Here is a 20567-nt window from a genome sequence, read left to right on the forward strand (position 1 = left end):
AGGGACTTTAATGCATTCGTCATTTTGTCTTTATTCATTTCTAAGTTACAGCATTTTGGCATGGACCAGTCTACTGTCTGATTATCAGTATTTATTTATTTATTTTGCAAACTACGATAAAACAGGTGTCTAAGTATTTTTTCATTCTTTCTGTGGTCTTTGCAGATTTCCTCCACTTACACAAGTGCTGTACAGCAAGTGCTTCTGTTTATACAATACAGACTGTCTTGTTATTAGCAATAGCTGAAGCACAACATTGATCTGAACCGCTGCTAACTACTCTCACCTATAATAAAGGAGGGTCAAGAAGCTAATTCAGACTCATATATTCACATCAAGTACTCTAGTTAGTTTTGCTACGAAGTGTTAGCCCAGATTTATCCTGAAAGCATTTTTATCAAGGACACCCTGGAGTACTTTGTAGACATGAGGAAATCTGCAAAGAAAAATATCCTCACTATGAAATCTTCAAGTACTGAAGAGCATTACATTGGCGTATCACCTTTCACCCAAGCAAAAACTAAGCTTTACACATATACTGTAACCCTTGTTCACTTAATGAAGCAAGCAAATTTAAAATTTTGTTTCACAACAAGAAACAAACATAAAGCAATAATCCGATCATTCAGCAATTTAGTAGCAGGCACTGGTTAATACCTGCTAGCCTTAAGCTTTAATGTCTTTGCCATAATACCACTTCTGGAAAATACAACCTGCCAGTTTATGGTTGATGACGTATAACAAGAAGGAAAAAGATATAATTCCTAAGAGGAATATGGTATGAAAGAAATTTGCTATGAATAATTCATGTGATGTGAACGTTTACGGAAATCAAAAAAAAAAAAAAAAAAAAGGTAGAAAATGCTTTTATGGAAGTATCAATGGTGTCTCAAATTGCAGTTTTCACTACTTGCTGCTGATTCATCTCCACTCACTCCAGAGACAGTTACAATTTAAGTCTTAATAAGAAGTACAATTCAAAATGTAAAGATATAACTGCTATCTGGAATAAGTTTAATTGCAGCACTTTTAACACATTTCAGAATCTCTAAGCAAATGTTTATTTTGCCAGCAAATGGAGCAAGGAAAGAGAAACTGAAAGGAAAACAAAACAAAACAACAAAAACCAGCAGCTATTGCCCCTTTCCCATTCAAAATTTATAAGCAAATCTACCTTATATCAGGAAGACATTAAATTATTTTTTACCTTCACGACAAGCATGAAAGTCTCCAGTATTCACACCATCTCATCACAGAAAGAAAATTATTCAAATGTATTGACAATAGCAAACTACTGACGTGTGCCTCAACGATCTTGTTGATTATTTGCAACTTATTCAAATGCTTCAACTGTTTTCCTCTAGAATATACATTCTTATAAAGAGACTTTTCCCAACAAGTTCCAGCACAGATTGGAGCTCTGACTATTTTTTGAATACGTATTTCTTTTTTTCCTAAAAACAACAACAATCACTACCACCACATTAAAAGATGAAGTAATGCACATGCAGAAGCTCAAATGCTCATCACATGGTATATTTTCTGGAAGACCACACTAACAATATATTTGAATTATACGTGTAAAGGTATTGTTATTTCAAACAGAGGCTTACTATCAGCATCTCTATTCAGTACAGAAATCTGTAGAAATGAGTTATGAAAAGCTGTTTGTAAGCCTGTTCCATGGTATGCCACAGTTGTAAAAAAGTCATTATCCTAGAACATATTCTTTGTTTGCTAACACTTTGCTATGACATTCAAGCTTCTATTTGCCACCACTTAAAGAAAAATGATGGCTGAAAGCCTCTCACTTTTCTTCCATTTTGCAAACTATTTCTCTGGTCATCCATCTTTTACAACACACCTCTACCTGGTCTTCTTACTCAACCCCACTATACTTTAACTAATATGCCTGTCATCACTTTCCCTGTCCCGTCACTCCCAAAAGCAGCAGGTTTCATTCACATCTAAGTGCAGCTACACAAACTCAGGGAAATCCTGTTCTTGATACAGAGTTCAGTGTTTTTATATTCATAAACTGGAGGCTGCAAGAAAAAAAACTCTCATGACTGAGCACCATCATTGGTTATACAAGTACACAAACATTGCAGAAGAAAAATCTATATTCAAGACTACCCATTCAGAACTCCATTACTGCTACTCTGCCCAAGAACTCCCCCTCTCTCTGAATTTGTCGATGTTGCCCAAAGAAGACTTCTACAACGTGTTTTTTTTTTAAAGCAGTGCAAAAGGCTTACTTTGGCATGTTTAAATTAAATTAAGTTAAGGACTCCTGCAGGAGTCCTATAGACTATTTGAAGATGATACTTGATCCTAACTAAAATCTGCATATGGTGATAAGGAATACCAGACATAGGGATTTTTTTGTGTTTTTTTTTTTTTTTTTTTTTGACGCAGCAGCCCATCTGACACCCTGTGTAGGTGTAGTCAAAGAACCTATCAAACATTATACTAGATTAAATAAACTAGAAAGTTTCCATTGTCTGTCAACAATGCAAAACAACCACCACTACCACTACCCCTTCCAAATCTGAATACAAGGAGAATCTTAAGTCTAAAGTAACATTGGGAAAGAGGAAATGCTCTTACAGAAGAGCTGAATTGAGCAGTAACAATTTCAGCTGCATGCTAGCACAATAAACTTTTACTTAGAAATTCAGACATCCTGAGACAAAGAAGAAAATACATGATAAAGGTGGCATGCATTCTTTAAAAGGCAGGATAGAAAATGCGTAATTCCAGAAATGTTATTTAGTGCATTATCGTTATGCAATCCACATTTTCAGTGATGTACCTTGAAGCAACTACTTTTAATGTGGGACATACTCAGTGCTTGTCAATGCCATACCAACTACTTAAAAAAAAAAAAAAAAAGAAGAAGAAGAAGGAGAAGGAGAAACACAACTAAACGGAGCAAAATGAACCCTTGGTAATGGTGTGTGTGGTCTTTGGTGGCTATTCCTCTGTTCCAACGATAGCAGCTGCTGAATTGGGTTACAGTGAATTAGAGCAGACTCCTACTTTTTTGTGTTTTGTGAAAAGCTTGATATTGCAGCAAGCTGACACAAACAGTAATAAACAACGTAGTTGACTAAAAGCCCCTGCTACTAAACATGTTTTCTAGCATTCACTTATAGAAACAGTATCTGGACTGTTTGTATTGGTATGCTTCTCCTCACTGTTTATTTTCTTTAAAGAAGAAGTATCAGTATAACTGCAAGGTTTGAAAGAATGACTCATTTAATGAATTTTAATTTATGTCTTTAGCTTCCCCATCTTTCAAATACCATATAACCAGTAATTTCTCAACTGTCTCAGATTTTGGCTGCAGCAGCCACAGTACACTGAAAGGCAAACTTTTTTCTGTGAAATTCCACACTCTGCTATACTCACTCCACTACATCTATTTAGGGCCTGAAGATGCTTTCAGTCATCTTTTCTAATTACAACACCTTGGCATGTTTGTTTTTTATTTCCCCAACCGAATTGGTATAAGATAAGAGGTGAATTTACACCAAAAAAGTGTGATTTTAAATTATTCAGATTTGAGCCTCTAGGTGTTCACAACAGCCTTTCTCCCACAGTTGTGAAGTCTAAAGTTGTAAAGTGAGTTGAAACTCACTTTTAAAAAGTAAAAAAAAATAAAAATAAACCTTATGCAATTCTAATGGCTGTGGCATTTTTTCCTGCACGGAGATGCAAAAAGGCAAGTCAAAGCATAAGGTGCTTTTTTACTTCTGTTCAGATATGTTTCTGACATTGACAGTAAAATATCTTTTCTTCCCCCACCCTCTTACCCCACCAGAAGAACATAAGTCTGTATTTAAAACAGATGAGTTTCTTCAATATTGACAAACTTAAAAAGTAGTATGTAGTACAAATTATCAACCAATAACGGAATCTCGTGCAAAATGAGTCCTGTCTATCCAGATACTTTTGAGAAGAAACCAGTAACATTGCTGATGTGTCTATTACCTCTAATTAATAACAGACATAGATTTTGCTGTTCATTGCACTGAGACTGCTACAGCCAAATCACAGTTGAAGAAGGCATGACATTAATTATACTTCAGGAAGACAACGAGATAAGGAAAAAACAAAGCTTTTCTTTTATATATATTTCTATTTAAAAGGACAATAATGCTTACCCCTTTCTTCAGACAAATGAACACAGTTGAGTTTTACTATTTCTTTAAGCTGAAGCTGTAGTCACTTTGTAACTATGAAATACCTAATCTCACTAAAGATGTGCATGTGGAAAAAAACAACATATTTAGATCAATTTCTCCAAATACCCTAAAATAAAATTCTTTCTTATTGGAAGGGTTTTTCATAAACAGTGACAAGATGAATTACTTCTCACCAGACTGATGGAGCACAGGTTGAGCTGAGGCCCCCAAAGAAGGCCTTTGTTCATTATCAGGAGAAGACAATAATGAAGTTGAAGGGGGACTTCCTGTTGAAGATGATGTTGAAGGAGCTTGGGCTGACATTGTAGAAGATGAAGATGATTGAAGTTGTTCAGAACCATCTACTTCCATTGCAGTTTCTGATTCTGTACTATGTGGCATATTATTAGTAGCAGGAGCATCCGCCCGATTAGTCCCACCTTTGTTTAAAAAAAAAAAAAAAAGCAAACAACAAAGGCTCAAAGGTAAACTTACTCTGTCTCTAAAGACCACTTTGCACTATCATTCACATGGCATCCAGACGTACTCATTTCTTCAGAATATACTAAAAATTTAGTTTATACCTCAGAAAGACTGATATTCAAGGCCTGTACATTCAGCATAATTATACTTCCTATTGTAATTATTATTCTTGAAAAAAAGGGAAATCACCTCTGGACCGTGATCTTCCTCGTCCCCGATTGCTTTGTGCAACTTCACTAGCTTCTTCAAACCATCTTGACAGCATGTCTGACATCCTCTGCATTAGAGAGACATTAGGACTTTGCTCCCCTGTAAAAACAGTAATGCTGAAGTTTGACAAAAGCATTCTACTCTTCCATTCATTCCTCCCCCCATTACCTCTTCCATTGAAAAAGAGATCGTACTACATACTACATAATTAGCAATCCTCTGAACCAATGCCACTTCTCCGTACAACTGCGCAAAAATTGCCAGCTGAGCATGACATTAAAATCAAAACAAAACAAACAATAAAAAAAAACTTCTAAATCTTTCAATTATTCTCTATTTTACAAATAACTTGTAAACACAACATTGCAAAATTTATGTCATTCAGTTTTAAATGCTGGTTAAATAAGAAAGACCACATTGTTACTTTTTTTTTTTTTTTTTTTTTTTTTACAGCTAATTATAAAACAAAAAATTTTATCATAAAAAAGACATGATGTTTTTAACATTTCCAGAATGCTTCTTTGTGATTTGCTTTTACTGCATGAGCATAATTTAGTAAAGCAGCAGAGTTCTTTTAGGGTATTTAATGTTTAAGTGTGAATTGGAAAGACTCTTAAGCAGCAAAATCTCTGCATGCATTTTCTTTTAACACAACCCAAAGCATTTCCTTCTCATTTTATTTCTGATTTTATTATATATGATTATTTTTTTTCCAGGAAAGAAGATTCCGTTTGTAAAGTGTTGAAATGGAAAATTTGAATCTTTAAGTGTATTTTGTAATTCTATAAAATGTTTGTTTATCTTCTTAAACAGACTGACAGCTTCCAATAGAAAATGGTTCCACTGGACCAGACCATTCCATTCATATCGCTGTATAACTTCTGCTGGTCCTTCAGCCTCTCCTGAAATATGCAACTTTTGAAAAAGTTCTGTAATCAAAGACCTTAAGAAATGAAATCATTGTGAAGTACTTATCAAAACATATATGCAAAAGATATTTTAATACCCTGCAGACTAAAGCTAACATTGAAAGATTCTGGAGCATACTCAGGAAAAACATGTACAATGAGAATATGCCTCTCCTAAAGATCAATTCTGCTAACCACACAGATGTTATAAAAGCTGCCAGACTGACCAAGTATCTGGAACAACTGGTTATCTGTCAGGGCTGCATATAAATTTCACAGCTAGGATATACCTTGAATATATCATCACCAGACCTTATTTTTAGATTACTTCCTTCACAGTTGAGTTTAAGAGATGTTGTTGGGAAGGGAGAAGGGAATGGAAAACACCAACTTAACCCCCAAGAAACAGTGCCCCTCATTCTCACTTAAGTGTCCACATCTATCCTCATTTTCATACTGTGGCTCTGACCCTCCCCTGGGATCACCCACACTCTATACCCCAGGTAGAAGAGTTCTGGCCTCAAAAGCTTAAAACAACAAATGGAATGCAACAGCCAAAGAAAACAGGCAAAAGGTGGCTAATGATGGGAAGAGGGGGATAATGAACAGTTAACAGAAAAATAAGTCACAGGTCACTGCCTGCCTAACTAATGCAATACAGGTATTTTCCTGAACACATCCGTTACTATTCTATCAAGCTACAAACAGTAAAGATACTGAAAGTTTGTTGTGACAAAGGAAAATCTAGCCAGTGTTTGTACTGGAAAAGTCCTTTTCTCAAGTTTTACTTTCTCCCTGGAAGATTTACTTGATAGCATGGGGAAATAACAGCTAGAAGTACACTTACGGTGTTTAACTAAAAAAGAACTCATAACAAGTGATTTTGAGCAGAGACAAATCTGCTGTTAATTCATATAGAAAAAACCTACAACAGAAATGGTAACCCGAGTGTCCCTAATATGAGGAGGTACACAAACAAGTCTGTGGAATCACAAAAGCACCAAGTGAGCAGAATGCAAAACTGCTAACAATCAACTCCTGTGATACTAGAACAAGGGGTCACGTGATAAAACTAACAGAAATTAAATTTAAAAGACAGAAAAGAAAGTAATAATTTAAACAGTAAGCAGTGAAAATTCTGGATGTTTGTTTGCCATACGAAATACCATGGACAGGTTCAAGAAGGGACTATAGAAATTCACAGGCAATAGAACCATTAGGAGAGCCTAAAGGAACAGACGGAAATATACCCTCTGAAGTTTCTATTCCAGTAACTGCAAACAGTGGTAGAGCAGCAAAGGCAACAGACTAAAGTAAGAGGACAGGCTTGCAATCTCTCCCCAGATGGCATCACCTATTGTCAGTGTTGGATACAGAACCCTAGTTTGCACGGACCATTGGTCTGTCCCAGCTGGACACATCTATTCCAGTTTTGGGAATCAAGAAGATAAGTAAAGGGAAATGATAGGCAGAAAAACAGAGGAAAATTTAAGGGAATTACCAGTACCCCCACAACCTTTCTGAGCTAAACAGAAACACATTATTAGACATAACAGTGGTAAAGCATCCTCTGCCCTGCTTCAGTATCTCATTTTTTGACACTGAAGTATAACTTCTGAAATGTTTCACCTTCTGAAACCTCAAGTAGTTGTGTAATATATTTACAAACATAATATATTATGTTATATTATACATTACAAACATGAAAATACGAGCATAAAAATGTTGTCACTACATATACATGTAGGTGTTTTATAAAAAAGTGAAAGAAAAAATGTTAGAAACTTATTGCTTTGAATTCCAGTCCCCTACAGCACATTTCATTTGCAACTTTGATTGCAGATGCAGCTTAACTACAAAAAGGGAAATATGCATTTGTTTTACCTCATAATCAACAACAATGAAGCAAGCTCCCCTTGATTTACAGGAACTTAACAGAAGCAATGTAATTTTTCTGGAGAGAAGATTTTCAATTTAGACGATTTTAAAAATCACTACAGAACAGCAGTTCTCTGTTAAGTTATAAGTAAACACTCTTAAGACCTGGCTGATTCTTAAAACATGTGGACAGTTCTTATCTGAAGCGTTTCCGTATTTCAGGAACACTTAATATAAACTGAAAAAAAAAATCCAACAAAAAAAGAGCAACAACAAAAGAGAAGACAAAGGCGACTCCCAGCAGCAAACACGTTACCATCTCTCTCCCGTTCACTCTCAGGCCTTGCTCTTGGTCCAGTATCTGACCAATCTCCTCTTAGCCTCAAACGTTTAACAGGAGGTTGCCGTAACTAGTAAAAAAAAAAAAAATGTAAAAAGGTATTATATAGTTATTCATATTGAACATTACAGAATTCTGAGTTTAAAAATAAATGCCATATCTCCATTTTCTGAAGTTATGTAAATTTGTCTGTCACACACAAAAAATCAGCCATATGCTCAGATCTGCTATGAATAAGCACAACACTGTATGTATGTACTGGCAATAGTTTTAGCTATACAGAATTTCAGCAGTCTAAATCAACTCTTAGAAGTATTGCAGCTTCTATTTTACTCAGTATTACCTTTACTGTATTAATTGCGACATTCCATACCAAACAACAAATTCAGTCTGAATTCTACAGAAATATTCACCATACAGAAATTCATATAGAAATATTTATCAACAGAAACTTACATTTCTTTTCCACCCTGTAATTTATGTATTTTTTGGTAACAGTGTTGTTTTGTACTTCTTGCTGAAAAAACAAGTACTATATGCATGGTGCTACTTTTGCTAACTTGAAAAGAAACAGCTTTGTACATTCAAGAAGGCAGTTCAGAGTTTGAAATTAAGAGCACTGGCTGGATATGTATGGCTTATACAAGCAAAACCAAATAAAAACAACAGTATTGAACTGTAGTGCTGTCAATTTGGGATTAAATGCAAAACCACTGCAGTGAAAGCATATTAAAGTATTAACTTTCAGGAGCCTGCAGATTCAGAAGAAAGCTTTACATTCCTTCTACTGTGTAGAATTTAAAACCAGGCTAAAATAAAAATAGAAATTAAGTAAAATTATCTGGAAGGAGAAGAATACAGGACATATTCTGTGCCCAAAGATGAAAAGAATACATAAAATCTGCTAGCAGGTGGTCACAATCTTCTCTCTCTGTACAAGGCAAGCAATCACTTCTCTACTGAATTACTTCACATCACATTGCCATTACATAGGAGAAAGGGAAAAATGCAGAACCACTCATTTGTGACATCATTTTTGCGTGTTTTTCTTTGCTTCTCCATCTCAATCAGGTAACAGCCTAACTCAGCTGGACATTCTCCCTCGGTCCTATGAATCTACACCCAGTTCTGTTCAACGGTATTTGTAATAGTAATAGGTGACTGTTGCTCATTAAATATAGCACTGTATTTATTAACAGGCCACAGGCTTAATATGAAGCTAACAACAGCACGTGCTGCTGGCTCACCAGGCTTTGTCCGGACTTTACTTGCTTGGAGCTTTCTTGCAGCTCATTTAGCTGCAACAGCAATTGTCTAGTGGCTGGTTGATTATTACCTAATTTGCTGTAGTTTTCCTTAGAGTTGCATAAGTGCATGGTGTGCAACCTGTTATTAACAGCTTTGACATATACAGGAGGCTGCCAGCTGCTTAAATTGCATAAGAAGAATCAACAGTACCCATGGGTAATGAGCATAAATGCAGCATTAAGAAGTACAGGCATGGAGTGAGGGCAAAAAGATCTTGCAGGTGTGGACACATGGTAGGACACCAGAGGCACCTTCTCAGCAGCTCATCAATGGTTCTTCAATGTATTGTAAATGTTGTGCCACAATGAAAACAGTTCCAGGGGGTAACAACAAGTACAGAAAAGCAAAAAAAAAAAACAAAAAAAAAAAACAACATGCCACATTGGCAGACTAATAATTGTCATCCCAGTGAAGACAGCAGGATGCTGACTTACTGTGAACTCCCTTGAGGCTCCTGTTCCAGACTGAAGATAAAGACCCCTGAGACCCTGAGGAGATTGTGAAAGGGTGAACATAATGCCAGAAAAATTGAGTGGATAGTTGCGGTTGGTTGCAGGGGGAGAGAATTATATAATTTAACTGTAGGTAAAGAAATTAGTTTCAAATTGATTAGAAAATTTAGGCTGAAAAGGTCAGCATCACTGTAATTGAAATAATAATAAATAACTGCTTGTGGTTGGTTTACACTGCTGAATCTTAATTTGGCTCTATAGCAGTGGATCACCTCATTGGTCTAAACATTTTCTCCCCTCATTTCTGCCATTAAATGACAACTTTTACTAACGAAAGTTTATACTTGATTTCAAGGAATATACTTTTGGTGATATGGAAAACAGAGAATACACCTAAAGAGTAACAACAGAGAATATACCTAAGGAGTGACTTGCCACAATTGCTGGTCTTATATCCTGATGTCAAATAGATGCCTTCTCATCTTTAGAATAGGAAAACCAGACAAGAAAAAATATTTTATCACTCTGATTTCCTAAGTTAACCACTCTCAAAATAAAAGTCACATGTATGTAAACAGCTTCTCAAGACAGAAGAGGGAAACGGAAGAATAAATGTGTACCTCTGTCTACAGTGCCTGATGCCTCACACAGGTTAAGTGAACATGTGTGCAGACTAACACAATACTCTGCTGCACATACTTATTTGTAAATTCTGCAACTCAATTAAGTTGCTAAATTGAAAGCATCCTGAAGACCAGCACAAAAGGCAAGACTTTCCTCTAAGCAAAAGCTCATTGTAGCTAGAATTGCAATTTGCTTGTAACTGTTTGAAATAGTGTGTGTCTACAGTAAATAAGCATTAAGAGAAGTCCATCGTCAATAGGTGCTGTGAATTCACAACGTACTGAAGAGTGGGTAACAAATAACTGAAAACTGCATGCCCATATAGTCGTAGGCAATACCAGATACAGAGTACACAGATTTTGTCACACTATGTCATTGGCACATTTCAATCTGTGAATAGACTTTCGTGACCTCAGCCTACTACCAAAAAGAGGGGAAAAAAGGTTCCTTTTCCATTTCATACATATGGCAAATGCTACATTCTGCTTTTAATTATGATTCTCTTTCTGCTTTAGTTCACAAGTCTTCACCCTATTGTTGTTGTTTTTTCATAAGTATGTTCAGAAAACTGCACTGCACAATTTCATTGTTATTTCAAAAGATATTCTCCCTTAAAACTTACTGATATATATCAAGTGTGCTTTAAGGCATTTTGGCTAAGTTTTCAAAATCTCAGAATATATCTTGAATTTTATATAGTTCTGTTGTTTTATATGATGGAATTACAGGTGTACTGTAACTGAGACCCTCTTTGTCCATGGGGATTAAGAAAGTCAAAGTGCTCCATGACAAAAACCTTATAATGGAACTCTTCTTCCAGCAACTTTTAGTGTTTAAACTTCCACTGAAAGCCTCTATGAGTTAGGAACAGCAAAATTTCCTTTAAAATTCCCCTGACCTACTACATTAGTAGGATTATGGTTGGACTTGATGATCTTTGAGGTCTTTTCTAACCTACACAATTCTATAGTAAGAAACTCTAAATTATCACAGAAATAAAGCTAGGAAGTGATCTGTGGTTCGCATTTCAACACAGGTACTCCGGACTCTAATCAACCCTGAGAAGATGCAACAATTTTCTAAGAAAGCAAAACAGTTCCAGAATACATTTGCAAAAAAAAAAGCACCAGACAGTCAGCATCCACAAGATAGCTTAGTCCCATCTTGTGTGTCTAGACCTAGTTACAGAAAGATTAAAGCTAACTGTGAATCTCTGCAGCACTCACTTATTTGTAGAAAACATGAAACTGGGAAGAATACAGAGATAACAATTTTACGTGCTTCCTGCTGCAAACAGCAGGTATTGCTCTAAGGTAAGCCTATTTTATGCAAGACACTGAACAGTCAGGGTACCAACTTCTGTTCATATCAGCCTGTGCTGGACTTCCAGTATAAGGGAAATAGAGTCTGTTATTTGCTAATCATTGGCACAACCAAGACCTCCTTCTTCATTGTTCTCTTATCAAAATATACTGGACCAAAAAACACCACCACCACCACCCACACATACACACACCTCCCCAGCCGCCCAAACCTGTCTGCGTAGATATTCTACAAGTATTTTTAAAACAACGCTTGACAATGAAATGATGGCTTATGATTCATTTCAAGACAAATAAAACCAATAGGTGTTCCCCAAGGTGGTGGTAGTGAGACAAAACATGAGAATAGGTCATCTTAATCACTTGCCTCTTCTCGCCTCTCCTCAGCAGAAGGAACTTTAAGTTCTCGTGCTGTGTCATCCTTGGGATCAAACAAGTAGATGTAATCTGAGGAATAACTAACAAGGATCTCTTGGCCATCTTCACTATAACATAGAGAAGTTACTCTGCAGGATTTGTTATTGAGATGAGGAGGAACAAAACGTGCCACCATTCCAACAGTGCCCCTACCAGCATAATTCCCTGTGGGAGAAAAAGAGAGAGTATATTTACTATTGCAAACTTTCAACCAGCAGTTTCTATATACTCCTTAGTTAACATCCAAAGAAAGATGACCTGAGAAAACCTAAGCAATCTGTAGCTTTTGCAATAATTTGGTTCGGAATACTAACGTATCAGATCTTTCCAGTATATTTTATTTTTTGTTTACACACTCTATATGTAAATTATAGAGAAAGATGAAAATTTATACACACAAGTATATTCATATAATCACCCATCACATGATGGTGTGTGGATACTATCTGTAAAGTTTAATACAAATGGAAATTTTGAAATGTATGAAAACATATTTACACAGCAATAATGCAACTACGTATCACCACACAAATCAGGAATTCATTCTACAGAACTTTGAAAATTTAAGGACATCTGTCTCCTCTTTACTCCCCCAAATGATCTAAAAATTATCAGTTTTTCCTTGAGACATAACACTTATCCCTTTAAGACTGCAGAACTACATGATACATCAGACTTGCACGATAACTCACCTCCATTCTATGCACTAAAACAATCTTCAATTCTAGAGTTAGAAACTTGCAAGCAGATTAAAATTACCTATAAGACAACTAATTGAGAAAAACAAACTGTTCCAAAAACACAACATTTGCCACAAAACTTTCCTGCACAGCATGTCTGTTTTGGCTCAGCATGTGCAAAAGTCTGTCCTTGACAAGTTCGGAGTTTATCATCTCACACTGCATAAGGACTAAAACTGAAAGTTTAAGAGGTAAATCAGCAGATTGCTTACTAGCAATTATCATGGAATATCTCATCCTTAAAAAAAAAAAAAAAAAAAAAAAAAAAAAAGCAACACAACAGTGAAGCACTAAACTCTACACCAACAGTACCAGAAAAACTAGTCTTCAACATTTTGTCTACTCTCTACTTTCCCCTATGGGCCTGCATGCCCAAATTCATCTTACTGTTGTATTGTTACAAAAGTAGGTATAAAAATGAAAAAGTTGTTGTTTTTGTTTTTATTTTGTTGTTTTGTTTTTAAACAAAACTTCAGGGGAAAAGTAAGATCTAACATTTACATAGTACCTTTTAATCAACCTCCCCAGAATCTGTTCCTCAGGCAGTTCTCACAGAATTTTGCTGACCACTATGATGTAAGGGAGAAATCTTGTAAGAACATTAGCCAGCTGAGAAGATTGTTTAATGTTTATTAAGTGATCTTTACTGTTTCCTTTCTCCTCCATCACAATAATCAGCAGGAAATGCTGCAAGAAATGACAGATTGTGACACTGATTACTTTTATGAATGTGTATACGCAGCTATGTATATTAATTCGCACATATGTCCAAACATAATCATACATTATGAGTAAGAGATACATTAGAATTGCATATGCACTGTGGCTTGCCACTTTAAGTTTTTTATAAAAATCTTTTAGATAAGCATCTGATGCATGCTTCCATCTGAGGAATTTGTAATTTTTCAGTTAAATTATGTTTGATATAGCAACAATAACTGCAAAGCTAAACATATTGAATGACATTATGGAGTTCATAAGAACCCTTCCTATAAGGAACAACACGCTGCAGCACCGCAGAATATAAGAAGGCAAGACTTTAATTAAAATGTGAGTAGACCAGAGCAGACTGCATTTATTTGCTTTTAGGAATCTTGAAATCACATGTTTCAAGACAAAGGAAGAGACATGACAGAATGTCCTTTTCTCCATTCAGTATATAACGTATTCTAAAATGGGTAAAGAGATTGATTACTTAGTTGAAGATATTACCAAATATTAAAGTGAAATGACTCAACTATTAGAAAGCACAGTTCTCAGAGAACAAACCTACACTTCAATCAGTATTACACTTCAGTCATTCACCATCTATTTTGGAAACAAACAAAAAGAACCTGAAATTGGAAGTGCAAATAGTTAGAAAAGCTTACTATATTGTATGTTTCCCACCTGTTGCTCTTGTACCAAGCATTCGCCGATCATATATTCTTACTGAGCTATCAGAACAACCCACAGCAAGATAGTACGGGATTGGTGGACAGATAGCAACAGAAGTGGCAGCACGCCGACAGTTTATTAAAATATCCTGGAACAAACAAAAATACAGCATTCAGACAATAGCTCTGAGCATTTGAAGTGTAATTTTACTTTTTACTTTGAGACACAGGCTCATTAGTCAAGGAGTTTTTAAGAAAAACAGATCTGGCCTTGTGTAGGTAGGCCATAAACATTCCAAACAGGAAATACACTACAGAGAAGGAAAGCTATCAGAGAAGGAAATACATAATGAGATCAAATGAAAAAGAAAAAAAAAATAACAAAAAACAAACTACAGGAACAAACATTTGAGAACAGATAAGCATAACAGATCCAGATTTATAAACTAGCTTGCATGTTACATTTTCCTATGCAAACACAAATAATGATTTAGCTGGAAGAGGACCAAATACACAGAAAGAATCTAAGAATTAGAGTAAGTTTCACCTATGGGCAGATCGTTGAATAAAGAATTTTATTTTAATATGATTGGGATTCAAAGAAACTCCTAAAACCAGGAAATTACACTTCAGTGTAAGTGTTTTTTCAATTCAACACTGCTTCTGCATTCCAAACACAGCAGACACAACTAACACCTTACCTTCTGGAGAGTATTACCCATGATTAATTTGATCTAGTATAAATCATTATCAAATCTTTCCTTATAGAGGGAAAAAAAGATGGTCAAAAACACAAGGGTGCAGCTGATTTTCCAAGATAATTTTTTGCCTCCAACTCTGCACTCTACTGTAACTGACGTAATCAAAACCAACAGATTCAGGTTCAAGGTAGAATCTTTTCTACCACAACTGAATCATCACACCAAAGTTCATAATCTAAAAAGATCCTAAAGTGATACTAAAAAAAAAAATAAAATAAAATAAAAATAAAATGCCCAAACTTTTTTTGTTTCTTGGGAAATATGTTGTCATCTCCACCAACGACCCTGAAATCTATTATTTCTAAAAGCCTTACCAGAATTCAAATCCTATGTTTGTATGATGTACAGCTCTACATTTAGGTCATCTTTATTAAAAGATTTCACTCTTACATCTTTACAATCTTCCTTTGTGCAACTTGTTTTGATTCGAGTATCAAACCATCTTACAGTGCCATCTTCACCACAAGAGAGGAAAGTATACGGATCATTTGGTACTGTCATAATCTGATCAGAAAAAAAAAAAAGTATTAATACTTCTGAAAATGCCATTAATTTCAAAAGAAAAACATCAACATTTTGAGCAAAGACTGAAGCAGTTACAACTCAAATTATGAATTCTACTGACACAAAGAAGAAAACTGAAGAAATGCTGATATATCTTCATTTTCAAGAAAAGGTCTGATATACTGAAAATAAACTGCGTAGTATGATGCACAAGGTGAAAAATGAATAGCCTGAATCTTACATTTATTTCTATTATTTTTTAACAAGCAACATAGATTTATTACTATTAGTTTTCAGATAAAGAATCAATTTGCTGCATTAATTCAACAGAAGCTCAGTTTAATTTCCATCAAGTAACAGAAGGCAATAAAAAACAAAACCCTCAGAAGTCTGAATGACATGAAAGTACTAAATGGCTTTTATTTCCATTGAATCATTCATTTACATACACAAAAATCCCCTGAAGCAACTATGCATTAAAGACTGTTACTAACCTACCCTCAACACATTTTATTGTTGTTATAAAAGAGCACTGTACTGCACCATTTTCCTGATCTTGGCCCTGCTCAAACTAGGGAAGACTCAGCTGGTGTCTCTTGTCTACAGCTTCATTTAAGAAGCTCTCTTCAGAAAAATAAAAAGGCAAGCAAACATGTTAAGGCTGAACACAGGCTGATGAACACACACCAAATATCATTGAACTTCTATGAAGTTACTGATAGTAGCAGTATTGTGGGTAAATTCCACCAGTTTCTACAACATACTTTGTTTGGTATTTAAGGGATAGCACTTTTCAACAATATGTTTCATAGAGCTACAAAATTAATAACAGTGTAATACAGTAATTCAACACAGAGCAAAAGATTCTTTGATGCTTTTTATGCAATTATTTTCTTCAAACTCTTAATAACAATAACCTATAGATATCTGTAACTTTCTCTACCTAAAATGTGATTACAAATGTAATCTCTGCAGGATTCAACCATTCCTCTTGTAATGCTCAGTATGTTACTAAAACAATGCATGCTGTGGCAAATTATACTGCTGACAAATAAGAAATTTAACTGAACAAAGCCAAGTATTTAATAACAACGGAACAATAAAATTCTGAGCTATGACTATGATTCCTCAATATATCAGCATAACATACTGAAAAGAGCACCTTTCTCTCCACATTTACTCACGTTAACTATTTTATTGGTGTAGTTATGAAAGACAGCAATTGCTCTTCAGTCTACTAAATCCTTCCAGCATTTTTGATGTGTTGTGGTGCAAAACTTGCCTTAAAAACATTTACTTGGTCCCAAAAGTGCTGTTGAACATGGTATAACACAGTAAACTTTTTTCTAATAGCTATGGTTTATGTTTGTTCCCAATGATACTATTTTACAGTATACATGTAAAAATGTGATATATACCTACACTTGCAGGTGCAAGTTTTTATGCATGGTGCTTAACAACATCCTAATTGATTTATAAGCACTACAATAAAGAAAGAGAGAGGTACAGACCCCAATAGTTAAGAATTATTGTTAACATATTTAAGTTCAAACATCATATAAAGAAATCTTTTCCTGCCTATTCCATTAACTTGAAAAAAATATATTGTGATGTGATAATTTTACTATGTAGAAAATGTGAAGGTAAGAGTTGTACTTTCTTCTCCTAAAATGGAATTAACAGGAACAGTAGTAAAGAAAAGCACTTGGCTGAATAAAAATAAACTTGCAATAGCCTTGTATAAACATCAAATTCTCCAGAAACATGTTTCATGAACTTCTCTCTCCATCTCTACCTACTCTGTTCTCCTCAGAATTAAAAACGATTGTCCAATTATCTCACAGTTCGTAATGATCTACACAAATTACTCTCTTTCAATGGATGCTTTTGTAATGTCTGAAGCTCCAAGTTTAAAGCGCAATATAAATCCAAATCACATTCAAATTTAGAATTAGTACCTCCAGGCCAGATTATGTTAGCGTTTGGTATTTAGAGAATCCAGTGAGTCAAAGTTCTATATTTAATATGATGATGTGGTTACATACAGCTGAACTGTAAGATCACAAAATTTTAAATGATTTTCCCACTCCAGAAACCTACGAGCAATGAAGTTGCATTATGCCAGAAGCTGAAGCTGTGTCAGACATTTGCTTCAAAAGAACTGCATTTACTCCATTGTACTTTCACATGTCAAGGCTCAAACAAAAAAGGTCTGCTATGCCACACAATAACACAGACATTTGATGTTCAAGTATCAAACAGGTTTAAGACACAGTAACAGAACTTAGAGTCTTCATCAAAGTTCCTTTTCCTGACAAAATATTTTATAAACCTATATAACTTTTTGAAGATAGCTCAAACTATTAACTTTTTGTTATGTTAAACCTTGGTACAAAGCAGACCAAGATAATTAATGTCAAAAGGGCACTTGTTAAAATATATGTCATATAGGGGAATTGGACATACCTTCCATTAACAGTATTTAAAGACAACCAAAACAGTATCCTATGCTGTCATTCAAAACAACAGTAATGCCCTCTTTTTCACGTTATTTGCTAGTTTCAGTCACTTCATGTAATCAACCAAATTGTTGGTTAACCCAAGTTCAGGCAAATCAAAACTTGGGACTGCCACAGTGACTTTCCCTGGCAATACTTATGCTGCTATCAGCACTTCCATTTGCAGTACTCATAGCAGCTTACCCATGACCCTGAAACTCCCAAGCACCCTAGCCCACTGTTCTAATGACACTTCTGCCACCACCCACTTGTCTCCTCAGTCCAGTGTCCTTAACTGTTCTCCTATTCCCAAGCTCAAAAGCTATTTTATACCATACCCCAGGAAACAGAGGTACCAGCTGAGCCAGTAACTGGCTGCTCCCCAAGTCTGTAGCCAGCTGGCAAGGAGGCTCTTACTTCCCCAAGAAGCCAGAACACTGACCCACCCTCAACTGAGGACACTTCACCTTTAAGAAACAGCATCTTTGTCTCCAGATGTTCTTATGAAAAGGCAGGCTTTATCTGAGGCACAGAGCACATCCAATCAATCTGCAGAACCCAAAGACTAATGCACGCTGCTATATATAGTCAGCTTCAGCGGCAACTGAGGCAGTTTAAGCTTCTGGCCGAGGGCCACAGGACTGATGCTATTCAAAGGGAGCGGCAGTTTCTCAGTCAAAGCAATCTCAAAACTAAAAGCAGATGACGTGAGCCTGGGGTCCAGTTTTGCAAAACTGAAATTTAGTACTTAGACTACAATTTTGAATTAAACCCGGGCAAAAACAAACATATAAAACAAACAAAACACCTACAATCCCATAAACACCTACTCAGTGAATAATACCACAGGGTTTGCTGGACTGACTGACCTATAAGGTCACTGGCAGGCAGAAGATGTTTCTTGACAAATCCTTTAAATGAACACTTAATATCAACTGTAAGGACTATTTTGTTACGTGCTCAAAAATGAATCCTAGCAGTGCTTCAGCCATCTTACTTGCTCACACAACCTCTTCATACAACCCAAATTCAGTCATAATCTAGCAGAGATTTTTAAATACTTTGTTCACTTAACATACAAATAAGAAAAAGATGTAAGAATTTCCAGTGAAATCTGAGCTAAATAGTAACAAAAGCAATGGATTTGGAACTTACTTTTTTTTTTTTTTTTTAAATCGAACATTCATAATATAAGAAGAAAATAGCATGACTTCACCTATTTTAAAGATAAGTTTTACAAACAGCAGATTTTGCTGTCATTTAAATAAGTAGGTAAATCTAACTATTTTGCTAACTGAACTAAGACTTCATTTGCCTATTTATATGACCACAACTTCCAAGTGAAGATTGGAAACACTGGATCTAAATTTACAAATAAACTGTTAATATAAGACAAAATACAGAAATTGCCTAAAACTTGAAATACATTTTCAGATTAAGTTACTTACATACATTTTGAAATAACAATTTCTTCAGATTATAATTGTGAAAAAGGGTTAAACTGATGAAGAGTATTATTTTATTTTTTTTTGTGGTGGGGAGGGTAATGAAATAAAAATAAAGAAGTGAAACATAGCCACCGCCCCTTTCCCTATCACCAACTCCAGAAAGAACTTCACAGCACAATTTAAGCCATTTTTGCTCTGCAGAGAATTATTTTAGTGAAGATTCATTCAGCTATTGTGTTGCTAAAGAAAGTGGTCTTAATCACACTCCCTTTTGGAAAATCCTTCATTTAGATAAAATCTCTTTCATTTAAAACCTACTCTGTAAGGAAAAAAAAAAAAAAAGGTAGAAGGAAGGTTCTTTAATTCTCACTGAAATAAAGCTTTCATCGACTAATTAAAACCTTGTGAAACAATACAAGAAAACGTGTTCTAGCTGTTTTAAAATTATCATACACTTTTGTAAGGTACCTCATAGGTGGTTCCATAGTGGCACGTGTACTGGCATTGTCTGTTGGTCTCTGCATCCTGCTCAACATTAGTATAAAAGATGACCCCATCTCCAGAACAAGATACAATCTGTTTGTCATTGGTGCATGGTAAAAATTTTGCACTAAAAATATTGGCCCGATGTCCTGAGCGAATGGTTGTTAAAACCTATGAAAGAAAAAGATAGGCTGTATCAGGTTAACCTTTTTCAAGCAAATAAAGAATGGAAAAATAATAGACTCTTGTACTATAAAGCATCAATTATGTACAGGCTGCCTGTGATGAATAGTTTAATGCCAATAGAACAGAAAAGCTGTCTTTACACCAAGTTTCTTCTAAGAACAAATTGGTCCCACAAGAGACATTCACTTACATGCTTGCCCAAAGTACTCTGCAGAATGAAAGAACTGGAATGCACCTGCCACCTTGTCTTTTTAAAATGCTAGCTATGTATCACATTGGGTTTCTCAAAGTAAAACATCAGGGCAGGATAATGCAGCCACCCTGCATGGCAGTGAGGAGACACTTAAAAGATCTGGAATGCTGTGGGTAAAGAAGAATAAGGCATTCTAACCCAAGCCAACTTTATAGACTTTAAAAATTGATACTACCCTTAAAATTA

The 20567-nt window shown here is 35.3% G+C and overlaps 1 protein-coding gene across 7 annotated transcripts in view; it reads right to left on the bottom strand.

Annotated features, from left to right (window-relative positions):
* The window catches only part of DCAF6 (DDB1 and CUL4 associated factor 6), an 86455-nt gene that overhangs the window by 44361 nt on the left and 21527 nt on the right, over window positions 1-20567 (bottom strand). For all 7 annotated transcript variants that reach the window (XM_032184512.1, XM_032184504.1, XM_032184491.1 and 4 more), the window contains exons 4-10: window positions 19928-20113; window positions 15400-15513; window positions 14262-14397; window positions 12083-12297; window positions 7986-8079; window positions 4863-4982; window positions 4385-4630 (exon numbers count right to left, since the gene is read on the bottom strand). In XM_032184512.1, coding sequence (XP_032040403.1) covers window positions 4385-4630; window positions 4863-4982; window positions 7986-8079; window positions 12083-12297; window positions 14262-14397; window positions 15400-15513; window positions 19928-20113 — 1111 coding nt within the window. The remainder of the gene's footprint in view (window positions 1-4384; window positions 4631-4862; window positions 4983-7985; window positions 8080-12082; window positions 12298-14261; window positions 14398-15399; window positions 15514-19927; window positions 20114-20567) is intronic.

Source organism: Aythya fuligula, chromosome 1 (genome assembly GCF_009819795.1).
Source record: "Aythya fuligula isolate bAytFul2 chromosome 1, bAytFul2.pri, whole genome shotgun sequence".
NCBI lineage: Eukaryota > Metazoa > Chordata > Aves > Anseriformes > Anatidae > Aythya > Aythya fuligula.